Source organism: Idiotropiscis lumnitzeri, chromosome 2, assembly GCF_059441095.1.
Source record: "Idiotropiscis lumnitzeri isolate Australia: NSW breed Sydney's pygmy pipehorse chromosome 2, RoL_Ilum_1.0, whole genome shotgun sequence".
NCBI classification, from domain to species: Eukaryota; Metazoa; Chordata; class Actinopteri; order Syngnathiformes; family Syngnathidae; genus Idiotropiscis; species Idiotropiscis lumnitzeri.
Genome location: NC_142392.1, coordinates 21,259,253 through 21,283,062, shown reverse-complemented (window position 1 = coordinate 21,283,062; position 23,810 = coordinate 21,259,253). Strand labels below are relative to the sequence as shown.

General features: G+C 47.2%; 1 protein-coding gene across 1 annotated transcript in view; it reads left to right on the top strand.

Annotated features, from left to right (window-relative positions):
* LOC148341939 (uncharacterized) overlaps positions 1-22,470 on the top strand; it is a 114,596-nt gene extending 92,126 nt beyond the window's left edge. The window contains exons 3-4 of the mRNA XM_088288003.1: positions 21,903-22,050; positions 22,145-22,470. Coding sequence (XP_088144129.1) covers positions 21,903-22,050; positions 22,145-22,470 — 474 coding nt within the window. The remainder of the gene's footprint in view (positions 1-21,902; positions 22,051-22,144) is intronic.
* Positions 22,471-23,810: the final 1,340 nt, after the last annotated feature.

The window sequence follows — 23,810 nt, the reverse complement described above, 5'->3', positions numbered from 1 at the left end:
CATTGTTTGTGCAACTAATTCAGGAATTGGCATCAGCAGCGGCTTTGGCGACCCCAGATTACACTAAGGTGTTTCACTTAGATGTAGCAAGTAGTGGGAAAACAGTGAATGCGGCATTGTATCAAAGACACGGGACAAACAGGGCGGTGTTATTGTATTGTAGTGTGCCGTTAGACGGAATGGAACAGAAACAAGCAGACTGCGTTAGGTATGCAGCGGGTCTGGCAAAGGTCCTCCAGAAAACGGCACATGTGGTCATGGGATACCCCGTCCAGGTGCTGACGGACCACGCGGTGTCTGCCTTCGTAGCATCGGCGGCGTTTACACTGACACCGTTAAGACAAACACGGATGATGAAAACATTGACCGCACCGAACGTTACATATGTCCATGAGGGCGTGAACATGGCTGATCACCTCCTAGAAGGGGCGCATGAGTGCGCTCTAAAAGTACAAAAAGATCAAAAAGTCCGTGAGGACTTGTATGCAAAACCATTGGAAGGTGGACGGGTTATGTTCACGGACGGGTGCTGTTGGCGTGCCAAGGAGGGGACACTTTACGCGGCTGCGGCCGTAGTGGAGTGGAAAGGTTCTTTATTCCTCCCGGTGACAGCTCAGAAATTGACAACAAAGCCCTCCGCCCAGGCGGCCGAGGTGTTGGCTCTGGTGTTGGCCTTGGAACAGTGTCCAGGACAACAATTAACTGTATACACTGATTCGGCATATGCAGCGTCGGCTGCTCACATTGACCTAAAGGGGTGGTTGCACAATGGCTGGCTAACAGCGAAAGGCAAAGAAATTGCCCATAGACTATTGATGGAGCGACTGTATGAAGCAATTAAGGGTCCCCGAGAATTGGCAATTATAAAGGTCCCGGGACACTCAAAGGCCAACACCGTGGTGGCGAAAGGTAATGAGAGGGCGGATGCCCTCGCGAAAGAAGTGGCTGGGTACACTCCGCAGTGCGAAATGGTGTTAATAACCCCGGCTATGGTCTGGGATGGAGAACCCCCGGATCCTCCAGTGGCGCCCGAGGTCGCACTGGAGGACATTATGGACGCACAAGGTAAGTCATCGCCGGAACAAAAATCGATGTGGATCGCATCAAAGGCGGTCAGGCGTTCAGATGGTCTCTGGGTGGGTCCCAGAGGCCAGCCAGTCCTCCCTGAAGGACGACTCATGACTTCTGTGTTGGCTGAGGCCCATACAGTGGCGCATGTGGGGCCTCAGGCAATGCTTCCAAAACTCCGTCAGTGGTGGCATCCAAGGTTACAGGAAGTGGTCTGGCAGTTTGTGGCGGCTTGCGAATTATGTCAAACATTTAATGCACGACCGACATTGAAACCCAAGCCAGGGGCATTCTCCCCTGTGGCCTGGCCTGGGGCAGAAATTGTAATTGATTTCACGGACATGATTGACAGGGTCAACGGGAAGCGGTACCTTCTGGTCATTGTGGATTCTTATTCACGCTGGCCGGAGGCGTATCCATGTGCAAAGGAGGACGCCGCATCGGTCATTAAAGCTTTGGTTAACCATTATATTCCTACACATGGTTTCCCTGCGTTAATCAGATCTGATAATGGGACACATTTTACTAACAAAGCAATGGCTAAAGTGGAGGCGCTGTTGGGGCTGAAGCATCGCTTTGGGTGTGTGTACCACCCCCAAAGTCAAGGCATAGTAGAACGGTTTAACAGGAATTTGAAAGAAAAATTGGCCAAGATCATGGCACAAACAAAGATGACGTGGTTGCAAGCCTTGCCCCTGGCCCTGTTGGTCGTCCGCCAAACAGTTCACAAAATGACAGGTTTTGCGCCTTTCGAACTGTTAACCGGGCGCCTCATGCCAGGGCCTGCATCCACCTTGGTCCCGCAAGCTGACGTACTGACACCTGATTTGTCACACGCTGCTTACTGGAAGTACCTTCATTCACTTGTATCTAGTGTGTCTGCGCAGGTTACAAACAAGGCGGTTGCAGATTCGCCATCAGCATCACTGAAGTCGGACATCACACCATACGTCTACCTCCGGGTGCTTTCCCGAAAGTGGACTGAACCTCGCTGGAAAGGACCGTTTAGGGTTCGGGCTCGGACCTCACACGCCGTCCAATTGGAAACTAAAGGACAGAAGTGGTACCATCGCTCACAATTGCGTCCGGCCCCAGACTTTGTGCCTGCCAATGGTGAGCTTGAAGGTTGACCGCCCGGATGGGCAGGTCAAGAGAGGGAATGTGACTATGGTGAGAATTGGACCGAAGTCGGAACCAAAAGTGACGGAACAAAGACGACAACGATGCAAACGTTTAACCGTATTGACTATTATGCTTGCCGGCGTGTGCCTTGTATGGAATGTGTTTGAACATATGATGCAGGATGACAGGAGTGATGGAGCGAGAGAAGAACGAGTGATGGTGTACTATTCCTGTAATGGAACGGTATGGTATGAAGCAGAGCGAGATGGTGGTAAGATGCTGACACAGACACAACAACTACTGCTAAATCTGAAATGTAAACAACCGACACAGGTGAACACTTGGGTGACACTTTTTAATTGGACACACCCGTGGAATGATGTAGTCTATAAGTTAGGAAATTATCAGCATCAGCATCAAGAGTGGCCTGTGAAATCTCCATTAACCCGAAAAGTGAAAAGACAGACAGGACAAGATTACTGGGACCAATTTGAAAAGGGATTTCAGCCATGGATAGTCAAGTGGGCATATAATAACTCGTTGCGGTTTACAGTGGCTCCGAACACAACCACCCAAATTAAGGTGCCAATAAAAGCATTGAGAGGGTTCCAAGAAGCATGGTACTCCTCAGCATGGATAGCAAAGTCTGAAGTAACAGGGGATATGTTTCCACGATATTGGTGGTATTTGACAGGGCATGTGACAAAATTCGGTTGGGATGCGCTAATAACAACACAGGTAGGTGATTACTGGAGTTCCCCTCAGAGTGAGATAAGTAAGTACTATAGGTATAAAGTGACTTTGAGCAAAGAGGGGGAAGTGTTGAAACTAGAGGTGGCAATGGGGAATACATCTATTGCATACCCACAGCAGGAGATAATGATTGTAAATAAGTCATGCTGGGGATTCTTGTTATGGGCGTACACATCAGGAAAGGATCCATATTTTCCTATCATAATTTGTGAAGATACTACTATGAAAAGAGGAGATGCACCGTTAATGAGTAAGTATACTGTTACAGGGGGAGCGACTGCAAAGACTATGGTGACGATAGATGACTGGTTTATGATCCACACAGGTATTTCGATGGTCACTAATAATTGGCTCCTGATGGCTGAGCAGGCAGCGAATAATACTTACGAGAACTGTCTGGTGTGCCTAGGTGCAAGACCAGTTCTGAAAATTGTGGCAGCAACTGCCATATCGAAAACTTGCCTCATGGGTTTCCTGTATAATAAGACTCTTCAAGGAGAGTGCAGCCAATTGGACTTGACTTTTCCACTGACAGGAACGGAAAAGAAAAAGCCTATTTTTGATACCCAAGTTGCAAAACAAAATTTCACCTGTCTAAAGTTAAATGGGACTGGCTCTGGGATTGGAAATATACGGGAGTCATGGTGTAGTGAAAATGTGTCTGTGCCAGCAGGAATCCCTCTCGCGCGTGCTGATGTTTGGCTGTGGTGTGGAGCGAAAGTACTGTACGATAGACTGCCCACCAATGCCTCAGGTAAGTGCGCACTGGTAACGCTGATCATGCCAGTTAGTGTGACAGCCTTAGATCTGGCCAGAATGGAGTGGGAAGGTGTTGGACAATGGGGGAGAATCCCCTTCCTTAACAGGAAGAGAAGGGACATGCAAGAATGGTTGAATGCAGGGGATCCCACATATATAGATGCAATTGGAGTCCCAAGAGGGGTCCCTGATGAGTATAAATTGGTGGATCAAGTTGCGGCAGGATGGGAGAGCCTTTTCCTGTTTGTTACAGTAAACAAAAATGTGGATCGGATTAATTATGTCCACTATAATGTCCAACGATTGGCGAATTTTACCACCTCAGCACTCCAGGCAGTGCATGAGCAATTGGCTGCCACGTCACTTATGGCATTCCAGAACAGAATAAGCTTAGATATGGTGTTGGCCGAAAGAGGAGGAGTGTGTGGTATTTTTGGGGATCAGTGTTGTACTCTGATTCCCAACAATACATCTCCTGACGGTCGCCTTACCAAGGCATTGGAGGGCCTGCGCACGCTAAGTAACAAAATGAAGGAGCACTCAGGTGTGGACACCAGTTGGTATTCTGACTGGTTAAACATCTTTGGTAAATATAAAAGCCTGATTGCATCAGTACTGATTTCTATCGCAGTGTTTGCCGCTATTATGGTGTTATGCGGATGTTGCTGTATTCCATGTATCAGATCATTGACTGTTAAGACAATAGAACGCACGTTGGGGCCACCCCCTCCGGGTGGTCAGTACATGATGATCCCTCAAAAGGACCCCCAGGAGGCGGGGGTAGCCGTGGCCCTCCGGGAGTCCAGGATGTGAGTATGGAAAGATGGCCTCAGGGACCTGAGGCCATAAGGAGGGAATGACATTTTCTACTAATTTTCTACTGGAATGAACTTTTCTACTAATTTTCTATTGGAATGACATTTTTGTACTAATCTTCACTAATTTTCTACTGGAATGAAATTTTCTACTGATTTTTATTCTCTTACTAATTGTTTGATGTGTTTTAGTTTTATGGCAAGTGATGTCGAGCTCGTGTGCAGCAATGAAATAAGGTGTTTAAGTAATGACCTCAGGTGTCTGAGGTCATGAGAGGGAATAAAGGAATGTAGGAGTTGGAGCGTGGCGTAGTTCATGGTATGTCGCGACATCCTGTATGTGGGGGTGTGAAACTGTATGTGGGGGTGTGACTGGTGGAGCGCAACAGAATGGGGGTTGTAAGAGCGTGCACGAGTGGAATGTTTCAGGACAAAGGGTGATAGCATCAAGGAGGGAGCGAGACGAGATGAAGGAGCAGCCATCGAAAGATCACAACCAGGAGGAGCCACCACGGGATTCGGCGGGAGGAGAAAGACCAATGAGAGCAAGCTAAAGTTAACTGCAACATCACATAGCCAATAGAATCATGCCAGAAGGCCTTTGTCTCTGTTACATTTACATATTGTACAGTATGAATGACTACTGGAAAAACTAAAAGTTCTGTTCTGTTGGTGACACGAGAGGTGTAGACTTGTATTGAGAGGGATCCGAGATCTAGTTGCATATGTAGTAACTCTGTGATTGGGAATAAATCCATTCGTGCGTGAAAATGCCGGCTTCCTGATACCTTTCTATTGCAGAACGAGCGCGCATATTGTTGGATGAGTGTGAGTTGGGTAAGGTTGCGAATTGGAGTCAGATTACTAACTTGAGTTTACATTGGGTTAAAATTAACATCTAGCATTGATTTAAAGTAAATTCCAACAGGGTCAAACTAGATACATTTTATTTGATATGGTATAAGTGGACAGAATATGTAAAACCGATTAGGTCTGATTTCAGTTGACGCAACAAAGTCTGTAGTGCTCCTTACTTTGTTTTGTCTTATATTGATATGTGGTCTGATATGCTCCCAATCATCTTGATTTATTTCAATACGCTCGCCCGGACTCCTTGAACCGCCAGACTTCCCCTCGTCTCGCTCTCAACGTCCCTCCAGTGGGGGAGCTGAAGTAGCTCCTTGGCAGCACCGTCTGTTCTTCTTCCACCCGTCGGATCGGCACGTCCTCTCTTCTCCCTCCCGCTTTGGTCCAGAGAGTCAGCCATCTCGCATCCTGGACTTTCTTGACCGCCATCTCCCTTATCAGCCAGTCGTCAGACGTTGCCATGTTCCAGGTACGCCTGACCTGCAACCTCGGGACGGCCTTTTCCAGTCGGGCCAGTGCCAGGCCCCCCTGTTTCTCAAGTAAAGTAGGGCATTGCATGTGGACTGTGCAATATAGAGCCATTCTTTACTCTCCTTCGCAACGCCCTGTCGGCCTGGGCCAATCTGGTCGCTGGCGCCCCGCTAATGTTGGCCTTATAGATGATCTTGGGTAGCACGTATTGATTGAGTAGGTTGATCCTTTGGTACGGCTTGAGGGGCGCCCTTTTTAATCTTGTCCATCATGGCTTCCAATATGCTCAATATTGACTGGGATGGTTCCCTCTCTCGGTCCCATTTCGACCCCCAGGTATTTCACTTTTTCGCCATGCGCAACCATCTTTATGCAAGCATTGTCGAGTCGCCACTCAGCCTCCGTCACAACGACTCCTTCCTCGACCCAGAACCCATTGCATTTCTTGGGCAGTACTCTAAGTCCTGGGAGTGCGCAGAACTCCCCGACCATCTTCAGGTTCCTGCCCATGCCGTCTTTTGAGTCACTTAGTAGCACCAGATCATCTGCGAAGGCCAGCGCGGTGAGCTTATGCCCACCCCCAATCAGCCCAGAGCCAGCCACTTCAAGTGTATGGATGAGAGGATCCATAGCGATGTTGAACAGCAGTGGGGACAAAGGGTCGCCTTGCTTCACTCCAACCATCAATCTTATAGGTGGGGTTGTGGCCCTTCCACAGCCTACCTTGGTCGAGCAGTCCACATAAGAGTCCCGGATCAACTCCACGACATGGTTGTCGACCCCTTAGTGTCTCAGAGCACACAGGATATGCTCGTGTGAGACAGAGTCGAAGGCCTTGGCGAAGTCGATGAATACTACTGCGAGAGGTTCTTCACCGACTCTCGCTCGTTCGATGATCCGGTCCAGTACCAACAAGTTTTCGCCGCACCCATCCGCTGCTGCCAAAAAGCCCCTTTGCCTCCCATCGAGAGGGCACGCTCTCGTCAACCTGATCGCCAGGATCCTGCTGAACAATCTCATGACCAAGGACCCGATGGGAACCGGCCTCCATGCTGTCACTTCTCAACATTCCTTAAAGGCCTTAGATATTGTCCCCCTCACCGACCATGCGGTGTACAGCCTAAAGGAGTGGAAGAGTTGAAACCTGGCTAGTTTTATTCGATGTCCTGCATCTTGTGTCACTGTTATTCTGTGGAATGCTGAGTGTGTGGCTGGTGAAGCTGAACAAAGAAAGTGAAAGAATGTGAAGGTTTGGGAGGTTTTAGGTTGGTGCCTGGCGGAGACAGATACCTCGAGGGGGAAGGGGTTGACAAGAAACTGGACCCTTCAACCACAAGCAGGAGGAGCCACCACTTGAAGAAAGACCAAGAAAAGCAAGCTAAAGTTAACTGCAGCGTACACATAGCCAATAGAATCATGCCAGGATGCCTTTGTCTCTGTGTCATTTGCATATTGTGTCTATAAATTAATGCTGAACAGCTGAGACAAAGAGAGCTGTATTGAGAGGGACCCAAGCCCAAGTTGTAGATTTGTGTGTTGGGAATAAATCCACTCGTGTGTGAAAATGCCGGCTTCCTGATACCTTTCTATTGCAGAACGAGCGCGCATATTGTTGGATGAGTGAGAGTTGGGTAAAGTCACAAATTGGAGTCAGATTATTAATTTGAGTTTACATTGGTTTAAAATTAAATTCTAACATTGATTTAAAGATAAATTCCAACAAGCCTCACTAGTTGCTTCCCGCTTCTGTCCCAGCCAAGCAAGGCCCTCTTGCTGATCCCGTCTGGTCCAGGAGCTGAGCTTGTTTTCATTCTGGCCAGGTTGGACCTGACTTCGCCTGACAGGATGGGCTTGTGAAAGGCTGAATTGCCCGTTCCTCCTTCCGCACGAAACCGTCCGACACCAGAGAAGGGTTTGGGTGCCTCCCATTTATCCTTGTAATATACGTGGATTTCGTCGACCGGCATCAGGCAATCCACCACTTCAGCCCCGTCAAGGATTAGGTCCTCCAATCTTGACCTGTCGTTGTCGTACAGGAATTGCACCCTTCTGTACCTCTCCTTCTTCACAGTCCATTTAGGTCCCTTACCTTTCCGTCTCGACCTCCAACTACCAGTCCTTTTCAGTCGCCACATTTTTTTCGCGTCTTCTTGCCCGCCCCTGCCAAGCTAATCAGGTCACCGAAGTCTTTCCGCATTTTCTGAACTTGTACAATACAGATTTCCTTCCATGTCCTGATTTCATATGTCTGTCCAACGTCCATACCCCACGCACGATGATGCCGCACAGCATGCATGCCGGTCTGTGCAAGGGGATCAACACCGACATTCCTGGGGTAGAGTGCCGTTCCCTAGATTGGCGAGGATCTCGGGAGGCTTTCTTCCTTTCGGGCTCTTCAGCAGGAACACCTTCCCTCCCGGTGGCATTTCTCCGACCATAGCAGGCTTGGGCGTCAGCACGACTCCTTCATGCTCTTCTCTCATTGACGAGCACTCCGAAGCCATTAATTTAGCCGCCTATGAGGGCTTCTCAGGAGCATTGCTAGTCAAGGTCCACCCACTCCTTTGGCTCTCCTGAGACTGCGTAATTGGTGGACCGGACCTCAGGGGAGAGGAGTTTTCGCAACAGGTTTGGTTCATGACAAACCTTTGGTTTGGGACCCTTTTTACAGACCCCAGGGAGTGGGTCGGTTCCTCCCTGGAGCGTTTTCTCGGCCTTCTCTTTGCGGGCTTGCTCTTTGGCGTTTCAACGATGTCCATCTTATCGCCACCCGGTACTGTCAGGCTGGTTCTGTAGACTGTCTCGTATCGGCCAAAAATACGATACAACTTTCGGCCGAAGCCGACCGCCTGCCCGAGGGGGGGGATACCCGAGAACGACCCCACCGCCACTGCAACGCCGACTGATCCACCCGCTTTGGCCCCCGCCGTGGCCCCACCGCGTCCAACACCCCCGACTCAGACCAGGCGAGGAGGGGCGGGCGGCGGGAGCGGCTGCTCCCCCAGCCGCGGCACGTGCCCAGTCCCGCTTTGCACCCCAGCCCGACCGACCCAGCCCTTAGAGCCAATCCTTGTCTCGAAGTTACGGATCCGACTTGCCGACTTCCCTTACGCACGTTGTTCTAACATGCTAGAGGCTGTTCACCTTGGAGACCCGCTGCGGATATGGGTACGGCCTGGCGCGAGATTTACACCTTCTCCCCCGGATTTTCAAGGGCCGACGGGAGCTCACCGGATGTCAAAGGAACCGCAACGCTTTCCAGGGCATGGGCCCCTCTCTTGGTCTGATTCCATTCCAGGGCGCCCTGCCCTTCACTCAGAAAAGAGAACTCTCCCCGGGGCTCCCGCCAACTTCTCCGAGATCGTTTGCTTGAGTGCGCCTTGTCGTTCGCCAAAAAACAAGACAGGTTTAGTAATTGGAAATGAGCTAATTTGAAAATAATCACTATATCTGTTTTATAGGTTAATTTGCATTTGCAACTACCTTGATTGCCTGTCTGAGGACCATATCAAATGTTGCACTGTGTGTTTTGGTTCGTGTTTTTTTTTTTTTTTTTGCACTGGTGATGATGGACAGTCCAATTCGGCAGGTGAGTTGTTACACACTCCTTGGCGGGTTCCGACTTCCATGGCCACCGTCCTGCTGTCTATATCGACCAACACCTTTTCTGGGGTCTGATGAGCGTCGGCATCAGGCGCCCTAACCCGGCGTTCAGTTCATCCCCCAGTGCCAGGTCTGCTTACCAAAAGTGGCCCACTGGGCGGCTCGCATTCCACGCCCGGCTCGACGCTAGCGAGCCGGGCCTCTTACCCATTTTAAGTTTGAGGAAAAATAAAATAAAAAAAGATTTATGAGGCGCATAATGATACGGTGCAGTGACTGGATGGTTTCTTATCACAAAAGGGAGCACAGAGATATTGTCAGGTGTACCGTGGGAAATTATCCAATTTGTGTGCCTGTGCGGTCTGGCGCCTGGCAAACTAATCATGTAGTACTCGTCCATACCAGTAATCGGCAACAGCAGCAGCTGATACCTAATTGCCTGGTGCTTGGAGACAAGCAAATTAGTGACGCATTCGTGAGCTGGAGCCATTGTCAGGTGCACCAAAGTCTCTGTAAGTGAAGGGGGAAAAAAAACTGATATGATCATTACGCACTGTTTTTTATACTGCAAACCCCTCGTATTCAAAACTTTACCAGCAGACCTCATTCCTGTGTTGGATGATGTTGTGCGCATGGTAAAATTTGCGAAAAGTCGCATATTTGCGGCTTTGAGGAAATGGTAGCGGAGCATAAAGCCTCGCTGTTTCATACGGACGTCCGATGGTTGTCCCGCGGCAAGGTGCGGGCCGGTGTGTATGAGCTGCGAGAAGAACTTAGTGTTTCTGACAAATGAGGGGTCCGATTACGCAATGCTGATTGCAAGTGATGAGTGGTGTGCAAGGCTGGCATATATTTTTCATTTTCTGACTGAAGTGAACTTTTCTTCCCGAGGTAAGAAAAGAAAAATGTATTTTACATCAAAAAGGAATTGGCAAAAAAAATAGTAGGATACATATTAAAGGATAATGCAATCATGGCAGTCAATCTAAACAGAACAAAGGGTAGACTGCTAGGAGCCACTTTTGTGATCCCGGCATGGAAGTCCATTGTTTCAGAGGGGTCTCGTTCACACCTCCTGTGGTGCAGCTGTGATCCAATCTTCCTGCATTCCTCTCCTGAGGGTCTTGTCATTAGCATGGTCTAAACTTCGGTTACACTTAAAGGATTTCATACATTTGACTATTAAAGGAATATAAGAGTTTGATCTTAACATAGTTCATTAGATGTTGGTGCATCCAGTGTATGAAAATTGGATATTGTAAAATGCTGAGAGTGTGACTGGTGGAGCGAAACTGGTTGCGGGGGTTGTGCAGGAATGGAATGTTTTAGAAGCAGACGGTGCTGAGCGAGACGAGATGACTCCGGGAGCAGTGGATGAAGGAGCGGCCATCGGGGGATAGCACAACCAGGAGGAGCCACCACGGGATTCGGCGGGAGAAGAAAGACCAATGAGAGCAAGCTAAAGGTAACTGCAGGATACACATAGCCAATAGAATCATGCCAGGATGCCTTTGACTCTGTTCCATTTGCATATTGTATAGTATGAATCATTACTGGGCAACTCGGAGAGTACATTTGCTGGTGGCAAGAGAGGTGTAGAGTTGTATTGAGAGGGACCCGAGACCCAGGTGCCATGTAGAAAATCTGTATTGGGAATAAATCCACTTGTGCGTGAAAATGCCGGCTTCCTGATACCTTTCTATTGCAGAACGAGCGCGCATATTGTTGGATGAGTGAGAGTTGGGTAAGGTCGCAAATTGGAGTCGGATTACTAATTTGAGTTTACATTGGGTTAAAGTTAAATTCTAACATTGATATAAAGCAAAATTCCAACAATATCCAGTCTTACAAAACATAATCAAGTGCCATTTATAGTTTTGAAACATAAAAAAATCCATCCAATTGTTTATTGTCGTCGGTATAAATATTATTAAAATGTAATCTCATCAAAAAGAAATTGGCAAAAAAGTAGGATATATATTCTGTTCTACAAAATATAGTTATGTGTTGTTTATACCTTTAAAAGAAAAAATCCATAATTTCATTGTTTATTGTCGTCAGTATGTCAAGGGCGTTTGGGCTGATCACCGTGACGTAGGTGGCCATTTTTCATTCTACAGTTGACTGACCAAGAGGTAGGATGATTTATTAGTTTAGACATACAGAAAACTCCTTTTTGTACTCTGCAGTGTTCTCTGTAAAACACCATTATTCATTTATTAGTCTGTAATTATTAGTATGTAATTGTCCCTTTATCAGGTAGAAAACCGAATATGCCAATTTGGTTAACTTTAGCTGTGCTGTACATGTTGACTGTAATTGATGTCAGAGTCGCAAATTTTGATTTTAGAATTAGAATTAGAAATCCCTTTATTGTCATTGTACTCAAGTGTGCAACGAGATTAGAGGGCTCCCCTCTCCAGTGCAATACAACAATAATACAGACAAATATATAAATTAGATAAATAAATAAGAGAGTGCAATGGAATTTGGTACTGAATGGGGTATATAAAAACACATCACAATGCTGTTCTGCAAGGTAGGGGTGTTCTCGTGTGTGTGTGTGAGAGTTCAGAATGGAGATGGCCCTTGGAAAGAAACTGTTTCTCAGTCAATTGGTCCTTGATTTGATGCACCTGTAGCGCCTGCCAGAGGGCAACAGGTCGAACAGGTGGGAGTTTGGGTGGGTATTGTCTTTGACGATGTTGAGAGCCCTTCTGAGGCACCGGGCGGTGTAGATGTCCGACAGTGAGGGGAGAAGGCAGCCAATAATCCTTTGCGCTGTTTTGACTGTCCTCTGGAGCCTCGCTCTGTCCGCCTCAGTGCAGCCGCTGTACCAGGTGGAGACACAGTACGTCAACAGGCTCTCGATGGACGAGTGGTAGAAGGCTGTCAGTCTCTTTACCTCCTCTCTGTAGGCTGTTTCGTCACCTTCAGAGATCAGACCGACCACTGTCGTGTCGTCAGCAAACTTGACGATGGTGTTGTTGCCGTGGGCCGGGCTGCAGTCGTAGGTGTAGAGGGCGTACAGGAGAGGGCTCAGCACGCATCCTTGAGGGGAACCGGTGCTCAGCATGCGGGTGGAGGACGTGTAGGGGCCGAGCAACACAGTCTGGGGTCTGTTGCTCAGAAAGTCCTTAATCCAGATGCGTGTGAGGGCAGGGAGGCCGAGAATGTCCAGTTTGGCGACGAGGATGTCTGGGATGATCGTGTTGAATGCCGAGCTGTAGTCCACAAAGAGCATCCTTGCATAGCTCTGCTGTTGTTCCAGGTGGCCCAGCACAACATGCAGAGCAGTGTCGATGGCGTCCTCAGTGGATCTGTTAGCCCGGTATGCAAACTGGTAGGGGTCCAGAGTGGGAGGAAGGCAGTCCCTGATGTGCTGGAGAACCAGCCTCTCGAAGCACTTCATGATGACTGGTGTGAGAGCAACAGGACGGTAGTCATTCAGGTGGACGGCGGGTGACTTTTTGGGGACAGGAATAATGCTGGAAGTTTTCAAGCAGGAGGGGATGACTGCTTGAGCCAGGGAGCGGTTGAAGATCCTGCAGAAAACATGTGCCAGTTGGTGGGCACATGTTTTGAGGACCTTGCCTGGTATTCCGTCGGGTCCAGTAGCTTTCCTGGGGTTAACCGCCAGGAGCGCGCGCCTCACATCGTGTTCCTCTACGATGAGTGGGGGGGAGTTGGTGCATGAAGTGCGGGGGTGTGACGGTTGGGGCGAGTCAAAGCGAGCGAAGAAGCAGTTAAGCTCCTCTGCCAGCAATGCACCCGGGTCTACAGAGGTCGTGCTGCCGCCACGAAAGTTGGTGATGCTCCGTAGACCCTGCCACACCTCCCGTGGTCTGTTACTGGCAAGGTGGGCCTCCAGCTTCCCCTTGTAGGTTGCCTTGGCTAGCTTGATGCCTTTGCTCAGGTCAGCACGAGCCACCCTGTACTGGGCTTTGTCGCCTGACCTGAAGGCAGCGTCCCGGGCCTTGAGGAGAGAGCGAACCATGCTGGACATCCAGGGCTTCGCATTTGGGAAGGTCCGTATAGTCCTGTGTAGGGACACAGTTTCCATGCAGAACTTGATGTAGTCCAGTACACAATGTGTGTAGACATCAAGGTCCTGATGATCAAAGAGGTCCCAGTTTGTGTCTTGAAAGCAGTCCTGTAATTCACTCATGGCGTCGTCACGCCAGGTTTTCACAGTCTTTGTGGTGGGCCTGAGTCTGCGCCTGAGAGGGGTGTATGCAGGTGCGAGCTGCAAGGACAGGTGGTCTGACTGGCCGAGGGGGGCGAGTGGGAGGGCCCTGTATGCGTGCTTGATGTTCGAGTACACATGGTCGAGAGTGTTGTCTCCCCTCGTTGGGCACTTGACATGCTGGTGAAACTCTGGGAGTACAGTCTTTAAATTGGCCTTATTAAAGTCTCCCGCTACTACGTGAACGCCATCAGGGTGGGCCCGCTGATGTTTATTGATGACACACGCGAGTAGCGAGAGCGCCGTGCTAGTGCTAGCGTCGGGAGGGATGTAAACAGCTGTGACAATCACGACCGTTAGCTCCCTCGGGAGAAAATAAGGCCGGCATTTAACGGACATGAACTCGATGTCGGGGGAAGAGTGCTTCTCAACGATCGTGCTGTCGCCGCACCAGTTCTCATGCACGTAAACACAGAGCCCCCCGCCCCTTCTCTTACCGGTGTCCCTCGTCCGATCCGCGCGATGTAGCGAGCGCCCGGCCAGCTGGATGCTAGCGTTGGGGACGTCTGCGTGCAGCCAGGATTCCGTGACGACGATCACACTGCTATCTCGCACATAGCGGTTTCCCAGGATTTGTAATCCCAGATCGTCGATTTTGTGGACCACGGATCTGGCAGAGGTTGCCTGTGGGGCTGCCGCCGCAGCCGTTGCAAGACACCGGACCTGCAGCCCCGCTTCTGCTTCCTCTCTCAGCGTCGCCTGCGCCGCCTCCCGGTCCCGATGACAAGCCACGGTGAGCCGGGCAGCCTCGCCAGTTCGTCCGGAATTTTGCGATCATAGCAAAATTCCTCTGTGACGGTTATTTCGCATCGATATCCAATGGCCACGATGTCCTGGCGGGTATATCGATGTTGTGCCTCAGTTGGTGCCAATAAGAGCAGGCAAACACTAATAAAAAGTAATAAGGAACACTGGGAGGGAGAGCTGTTAGCCGCTGCGTCTATGCGCGCCGCCATCTCGGGAAAAAAATAAATAAAAAAGAAATAAATAAAAAGGCGCGTGAACGAGAACGAGACCGATTGCAGGAATCGGCCATGACAGTCAGGGAAAGGAAGCAATGTCCCGACAACAAGCTGTCGGTCCTGAGCACTTAAGTAGTCCGGGTGATTGACAGTCAATGTGACACAGCTGCGTGACTGATGAGGAACCGGTGTGTGGCTGGTGGGCGCGTCTCTCATGCCCCGATGACAAGAAGAAGAAGAAGAAATCCCTTTATTGTCATTGTACTCAAGTGTGCAACGAGATTAGAGGGCTCCCCTCTCCAGTGCAATACAACAATAATACAGACAAATATATAAATTAGATAAATAAATAAGAGAGTGCAATGGAATTTAGTACTGAATAGGGTATATAAAAACACATCACGATGCTGTTCTGCAAGGTAAGGGTGCTCTCGTGTGTGTGTGAGAGTTCAGAATGGTGATGGCTCTCGGAAAGAAACTCAGTCTATTGGTCCTCGATTTGATGCATCTGTAGCGCCTGCCAGCGGGCATCAGGTCGAACAGGTGTGAGTTTGGGTGGGTATTGTCTTTGACGATGTTGAGAGCCCTTCTGAGGCACCGGGCGGTGTAGATGTCCGACAGTGAGGGGAGAGGGCAGCCAATAATCCTTTGCGCTGTTTTGACTGTCCTCTGGAGCCTCACTCTGTCCGCCTCAGTGCAGCCGCTGTACCAGGTGGAGACACAGTACGTCAACAGGCTCTCGATGGACAAGGGAAGGGAACGAGCGCTGGAGGAAACGCCCCCACTGGGAGAACAAAAACAAAGACATGACATGACCGAACGGGTCATGACAACATGTAGGAGCTTCAAGATGATTCATTTTTCTTGACTACGCCATGGACAGAAAAATGTATAGCATGTTTGGTGCATGCAATAAAATGGTGAGGTGTAAATCATGCTTTGAACACCAAAAATTATATATTTGAAGAGTGTTTTGACATTAATTGTTCCGTGTTACTTTGTCGATGTTTGTGCTTATGCGACCAGTGAAATGTGAAATAAGGCGGTATGATTAAGTGCTTATTCATCTTTATTTAAAAAACAAGTGAATCAACAACAAGTTATCCGTTCATTGTCATTCAGTATCATTCAAAGTTCAATCTTATTCAGTTCCATTTCAAATTATTTCATGTCATTCAGTATCATTTAACATCATTCTATATCATTCCACATCCTTCCACCAAAATTTCTTCAGCTTCTCAGCTTTCACACGCAATTTCTCCAGAAATTACATTGCCTAGTCATTTATTATTCATTTAAATGTAATTATAAAGTAATTTTTTCGATCCCTTGCTCTTCGATCATTGATGAACTCCAAAGGATCCTTTTTCACAACAGAGCTGAATAAACATTGGCTGAAATTGTTTCAATAGGCACAGTTTTTTGGAATGTTAAAAAAAAAGGTAGGGAGGATGAGCCTAAATGTTCTCACCCACATATAAAGCCCGAAAATTATATGTAGTAAGGTTGCTGTCAAAAAGGCATGTGTAATGAAACGATTCGTATCCGTAATTATTTCCCCGTGAGTACAAATCGGAGTTGATTTTTTTCTTGTGAGTAAGGATCAAAATTGTGAGGGTTTAAATTTTTTTTTGGAGAGTACAAATCAAAATTGTGGGTGTGAAATGTTTTGTGAATACAACTCTCGTTTCTACAACTACGAATTTTCACTTCGCACGAGTTGCCATCTGAGGATATGAATCACCCTGTGAGAGTACGAATCTGCACAACATGCAAATTAGGGTGACGTCACGAACGCCTCAGGCAGGTCCCAGGGTAAGCTAATCAAGCCGCGATTCCTGCTCTCGCGCGTGCATATTGAAGAAAACAAAGATGGCGAACGCAAGCGGATCGGACGGCGCTTCCAGCGGCTCATGAGACGCATCTTCACCGCAGGTAAAGTCAGCAACGTGTTGATACAATTTCTTAATAATTATTTCATAGTCATTATATATAATCGCTATATAATAAATATTGGACTCACAAGCTAATGATGCATTTTTACTGTGTTAGCATTAGCACATAGCGTTGGCGTACAAAATGTAAGTGCATAATTGGCCGCAATCACATTTTTTGGGATTGTCTCAAAAACAATATTGTGAATGTTATTCTGTTTAAAAAAGAACAATTCATTTTATTCAAAGATGAGTCCCTTCCTTTATCAAATTTGGTAAATATGATAACTTTACGAGATAAATGCTATATTCACTCCAGAAAATGGAAAAATAAGGCCTCGTCACTGTAATGTTTAAAAAATAAGTCAAACAAATAATTCCAATCTTTAATTTTAATGGCAGCTAGACGTGAAAGGATAAATGGTTTGGTGCAAACTGCAAAACAATATAATTTGTTTGATCTGTTTGAGAATTTTTTTTTTCTCCTCTCTTGGTTCAAGATGGCAGCCACTCTGCACTTCGCCCCAATTAGTCCAGGCTCCATCTAGTGTTGTAAAATACAGTGGAACCTCGGTTCTCGAACGACTCTGAGTTCGAACAAATCGGAGTCCGAACAAAAAAATAGAGAAATTCTTGCTTCGCAGTTCGAACAAACATCGGAGTTCGAACGCCGGTACGACGCGTGAGTGCGTACGCGAGGGTGGGATGCTGAGCGGCGTACGGGTGTAGATCGCTCTCTTGCTCTCTTTGTGACCAACTGTTGTTGCATGCGGACGTGCTGCGTTTTGCTCTCGCGTTTTATATAGGTGTACGAAGTGTTTTAGCCCCTAATCATGCCTCCAAAGAAAGTCAGTGCAAGCAGCAAAGGAATGATTTTGGTGTTCGAACAATTCGCTTTTCAAACAGGGTTCTGGAATGGATTATGGTCGAGAACCGAGGTTCCACTGTATGTCATTGCTGACCTGTAAAAAAAAAATGTCCATTGTGTTTTCCATTTTTCACATGCAATGGATTGAAGTCATTTTTATGTTAATGGTGTTTCTGCGCTACAGACATCCCATTAACATAATATTAAAAAAAAGTTTGACAAAATTGGACATATATGTTTCTCACAGCTGTTGGAATTTAGCTTAATATCAATGTTAGAATTTAATTTTAAACCAATGTAAACTCGAATTAGTAATCTGACTCCAATTTGCGACCTTAACCAACTCTCACTCATCCAACAATATGCGCGCTCGTTCTGCAATAGAAAGGTATCAGGAAGCCGGCATTTTCACGCACAAGTGGGTTTATTCCCAATACACAGATTTCTACATGGCACCTGGGTCTCGGGTCCCTCTCAATACAACTCTACACCTCTCTTGCCACCAGCGAATGTACTCTCCGAGTTGCCCAGTAATGATTCATACTATACAATACGCAAATGGAACAGAGACAAAGGCATCCTGGCATGATTCTATTGCCTATGTGTATCCTGCAGTTAACTTTAGCTTGCTCTCATTGGTCTTTCTTCTCCCGCCGAATCCCGTGGTGGCTCCTCCTGGTTGTGCTATCCCCCGATGGCCGCTCCTTCATCCACTGCTCCCGGAGTCATCTTGTCTCGCTCAGCACCGTCTGCTTCTAAAACATTCCATTCTTGCACAACCCCCGCAACCAGTTTCGCTCCACCAGTCACACTCTCAGCATTTTACAATATCACATTTTCATACACTGGATGCACCAACATCTAATGAACTATGTTAAGCTCAAACTCTTATATTCCTTTAATAGTCAAATGTATGAAATCCTTTAAGTGTAACCGAAGTTTAGACCATGCTAATGACAAGACCCTCAGGAGAGGAATGCAGGAAGATTGGATCACAGCTGCACCACAGGAGGTGTGAACGAGACCCCTCTGAAACAATGGACTTCCATGCCGGGATCACAAAAGTGGCTCCTAGCAGTCTACCCTTTGTTCTGTTTAGATTGACTGCCATGATTACATTATCCTTTACAGCACAGTGACGATACACATGGTTAGCAATGACGTGCAAAATCTGAAATGAAAGAGACGTAAAGTTGATCAGAATTCAACGACCAATTTATGAATACTACTATTCATTAATGTCAGCCAGAAGATGGCCCGTGCAAGTTAAGGACTAGAACTGGACTGTGACTATTATTGCCACCACCAGTTATACTTATCTGTCATAAATATGAGTCCAGCAGTCAATCACTTTTGAGCAGGACTACAAGTATGATTGGCATTGGTCCAGGCTGGTGTGTTCTTTGGTCTGGATGCTGACCCAAGTGTGCGATTAGAGAAGTTATTTAGCAGGCATTGTACAATCATGAAAATACTTATGTCTAGAACAGAAGTTGTATGTTTCTCACTCATGCCCAATTAAGAGAGGTGCTCACCACTGCTCAAAATCTGGTGCAGATGCCGAGCAGTGTAAAGGGCAACATAAACCAGGGAGAAGCTGCTGTCGGACAGGGAGCACAATCAGCTCCAACAGGGCGGCCTCAGCAGACAGCCCAACAGATAAGAACTGGTCACACTGGCCCTGAACACTCAATGTCTCAGTAAATGGCACGGTAGGGTACAAGGGTCATTTGACTGCAGTAATTACACACCCAGTTCAGGCACATTTAACAGACAAGGTCCCCGATTGTGATTCAGGCAGAAAGCAGAACAACGGTAGCCTGTGAATATTTCCTGAAACTCCAAGGAACATTGTTTCGAATGTTTAGATTTTTCAATGTTAATTCATTTGAAAAACTTTTATTTTATCTATTAACTTCAATAATATGGCCCAAAAATCATCAATGTAATTTTTTTTAATACAATCGTATGTCTATTTCTGTCTATTAATCGCAAATTATATTACACTTCAAATGTAGGCATTTTATTACGTCACCATTAAATGGCTTTGTGTCAAAGAAATTAATTTATCATATTATCAAGTTTCAAACTATGCTTACAGGTCAATTGAAGTTCAAATGAACATGTACCTTTGTGATTCAGTGTTAACAGAAGTGCCTGCGCTGACAGGAAGCCACAAAACAGATGCACATCTCAAACTGTTTAGAACAGGAAACCGGTCAGCTCAAATTTAGCAGAAGTGTAAACCAAAAGATGTCTTGTAAGATGAAACTGTTAGACGAGTGCGATAATGTCTGAGTCTTCAAGTTTTCCATTCTATAGGAGATGCATTTTCTAATTGCTTTGCTGTGATGCAATAAAAACCGCACGGGAGCAGGAAGCTTTAGCTTTTTCTCTGGGCCTTCTCACTGAGAGGTCCGGAAGACTGCTCCTCGCGAGTGACAAAGACAATCTTGGCTGGTTGATTCATTTGTTCAGGCTGTTTTTATAGCAACATCCCTCAAACTTTGAATTTTTTTTAAAAAATCCACTCATATTCCCTTTCAGACGAACACCATTTAAATCAGTGACTCTATACTTTTGACCCTTGGGACCCCCATCTTTTTATTGTTGCACTTTTATTGAGGTCATGATTAAAAACCAATGATTTCTTTGAATCATCATAGCCTCTGAAAATACTTTCACAGGAATTTATACCTTTGCCGTTTCAATTGAGTTTCTGAATTGACACCGCGAAAAGTGCAATGCTAGTTATGATCTCTGCTAACCTAAGGCTGAGCTGTCCTGTATTTTTGTCCACATTGACTAGAGCGCAAATGAGTAACATTTCCTGATGCTAATCCTATATTGTACATTCTGTGGAAACATTTTACAGCTCTCTATTGTTAAAACTCTAGGAAAAACTGTAAATATGAATGCATGTCATTTTTCAGGAGCTGTCACAATGGGACCAAAACCCACTTTTGGGTCCTGACCCATCAGGTCAGAATCACTGATCTATTCCACAAAACAAATACAAATTTATTTATATAGCATATTTCACAACAGTTGGAGCTGTAACAAAGCGCTTTCCATATGCCATCATAGCACATTTATATACAGTCAAGTTAACACTATCATTTTGATTGTTAACATATTCTGAAGTAGGTTGTTTTATGTAGAATGGAATATAAAATAAAGAGAATAATTTTATGCCATTTTTACTGGTCTTTTCCTGGATTTTTAAAAGAAAAGCTACAGGAAAAAGCTTTTTTTCACCACCTAAAAGGCAACAACAAGCCGGGAAGAGGTTGTCCGTCAACTTCTTCCTTTTTGAAAAAAAATATGCAAACTTACCAGCATGACAAAATAAGGATGTTACCCAAACTGAAACACTATTTGTTTTTAAACACATGAATGACATATAAATCCCTCAGCACTTCAAAGTTCCAACAATGGCACGGAAAATTAGAGCCGGATGGGTTAAGAGCGGGAAGGTAAATGGTGTCATGGCCTGGTTAGTGGCAGGCTTGGCAGAATCAGCGGGGAACGAAGACCCTGATGAACTTGACTTGCGTCTGGCATTATGAAGACACATTAGGGGTATAGAATTAGTGGGAGACCCCGCCCTCGGGCCAGCACCGCCGGTGAAATACCACGACTCATCATTTTTTTCACTTACCCGGTGAGGCGGAAAGGCAAACACCGCGCGGGCTCTCGCTTCTGGCGCCAAGCGCGCATCCCGGGCGCTTTGGCGAGCGTGGCAGGGGAGGAGTTTGACTGGGATACCTGTCAAACAGTAACGCAAGTGTCCTGAGGCGAGCTCAGGGTGGACAGAAACCTCCGGTGGAGCAGATAGTGGCCGTGTCCAAATTAACAGGCTGCGACCTCCGAAGGCCAGTTCGCAGGCTGGGTCCTCGAAGCCTAAGAAGGCTCCTCCTCATGTAGCCTTATATGGACCGCATAACCCGTGGTGAATTTGGACAGGCTCGATAGCTACGTACAAATAATTAGGCTGCGTCCTTCGATGTCCAATATGGCGGACAGAAGATGTCACTTCCGGTGCGACAAGAACGCTTTACGCAGGTGTCCAAATTCACGCGGCCTCCGAGAACTAGCCTTATAATCTGTCCTCGTTTCCATGGAGTTTCCATGGAGACGGGCCCTGAGTGAAGGCTTCGAGAATGCAACCTTCGCAGCCTTAAAAGTCTTGCTCTTCTTCTACGCCGTTTTACACTCGCAAGATGCAAACCAACGAAGCCACGTGTTCCGCCTCATCGGAGTGCACTTTCAGATGTAAGTATAAGTTATTTATATGCAATATTAAAACATCACTCATGAGAAATATTGGGCAGCAATGTTTGGATATTTAGCTCCAGATTAAGATAATTTTATTAGTTGCGATTGTGGGGGTTCGGGTTTGGGGGGCCTGGCAAGTTCTCCCTTTTCCTCTAGGTTCCGGCAGTCTCCCACCAGGCACGCCTCCGACCGGAGAGGGCGTCGGCTCCTGCGCACCTGCAGCTCATCATCAGCAATCACCGCGGGGGTTTAAAGCTCAGCGCTGCCAGGAGCCAGACGCCGGATTATTCCGTGACCTACCTCGGTACCCGGTCCACGTCGACGTTCGCCTCGTGCACGTCTGCTCCTTGTGCTATGCAACCCGAGTTAACCTTTGTCTGTCCTCGCTCTCCCTCCAGCCGCCCAGCGCCTGCCCGAGCCCGATCCTCCGCCGCCAGCCGCCGAGCCCCGGAGCGCCAATCGCACCTCGTTCGCCCGTACGCCGCCTGCCTGCCCTTCTCCGCTTCCGTCGGCTCGCCGCCGCCCTCACCTCCACGCCGCTCTCCTCGCCCGCGCTCCTCCCGCCTCAGCGCCGGTCCCCACCCAGCCCGTCGCCTCCGCTGCACCTCCGCTGGCGTGCACCTCTCCACCGCTGCGAGCGCTCCGGCACTGGCTCGCCGCTCTTCCACCTGCCCTCCTCTCCTGGCCTCCGAACCCGCTCCTCTTCCCCCGATCCTTTCAATAAATCCTCCTTAACCATCCACGCTTGCTCTTGGGTCCAGTCTTCCTTCCTCACGGTTCTCTGAACCATTACAGCGATATCGGCCAAATATAACTAAGGTAGCTCTAAGAACTATTGCAAAGGAGGTACGGCTGAAACATTTGAATTGTCTTATTTCTGCATGTTAGCATTATTATATTGAATCTTTCCCTTATGTTTTAGGGAGCAAGGAGATGACCGCGCGGCTGATCAAGCTGCGCGGGGAGTACGACAGCCTCTTTACGGGGGCAAAGTTCTCCGCAGCCACAGCATGGAGGTAAAAATACAATTACTATCGGGAAAAATATTTGACGGGTTATTGTCTTGTTTACATCCATTTAAACTCAAAATATCAAAAAGAAAACGCATAAGAATGGCGAGACCCACTATAGCAATTTTAGTTTCCATTCATCAGCCATTTGTGTTTGAATTAGATTTGCGCTAACACACAGCTGTTTATCCTAGCACAGAATGTGCCCTGTATAAATTCCATGTACCTCCTGCAATGTGCTCCCAAATTACTGATATTAATGAATAATATACGAATCACCCTTCACATTAACATGATAAAACGCACTGAAACGGTCATGAACTAATGTACTGAAGTGCATAAATCTGCATGTTACCCATAACACCAGGATTTCTGACTAATGTTTGCATCTTTTTTACCCATTTTTTCATCCTTTATTTTTGCATGCATTTTTATTTATTTAATACAGGACCATCGTTGAAAAGCTTGAGCTGCAGGGCAAAGTGACGCCCCTGCAGGCAAAAAAAAAATGGGATAATTTAAAAATGAAGTATAATTGCACTGGTGAGGGGAGCCCTCTAATCTCGTTGCACACTTGAGTACAATGACAATAAAGGGATTTCTAATTCTAATTCTAATTCTAAAGTATTTAAGTCCACATTTCTTTTTCTTGTGTGTGAAAATGAAGATATAATTGTTTTTGCTTCTTTTCAAAAAAGGATTGCAAAAACCCAGGCACTGGCGAACGGGTGGCAGGGAGAGCTACTGCCGATACTTGGCCCTGGTTTGACCTCATGGATGGAGTGCTCGGACAGAGACCGTCCATCACCCCCCCTGTCCTAATTGCCTCCATCCCTGAGGAAAGACCAGGGCCAAGTCAGGCCATCCCTGAAGAACTCCCAGGGCCAAGTCTGGCCAGGGTGACACAAGAAGAGGAGGAGGAAGAAGAAGTCGTAGAAGAAGAAGAAGAGCGAGGCCAACAGCCGGAGCAACGACCGAGAGGGAGAAAGCGAAGGAGAGAGGATGAAATGATCAAACTATACAGACTCGACTTGGCAATGCGGAGACAGGAATT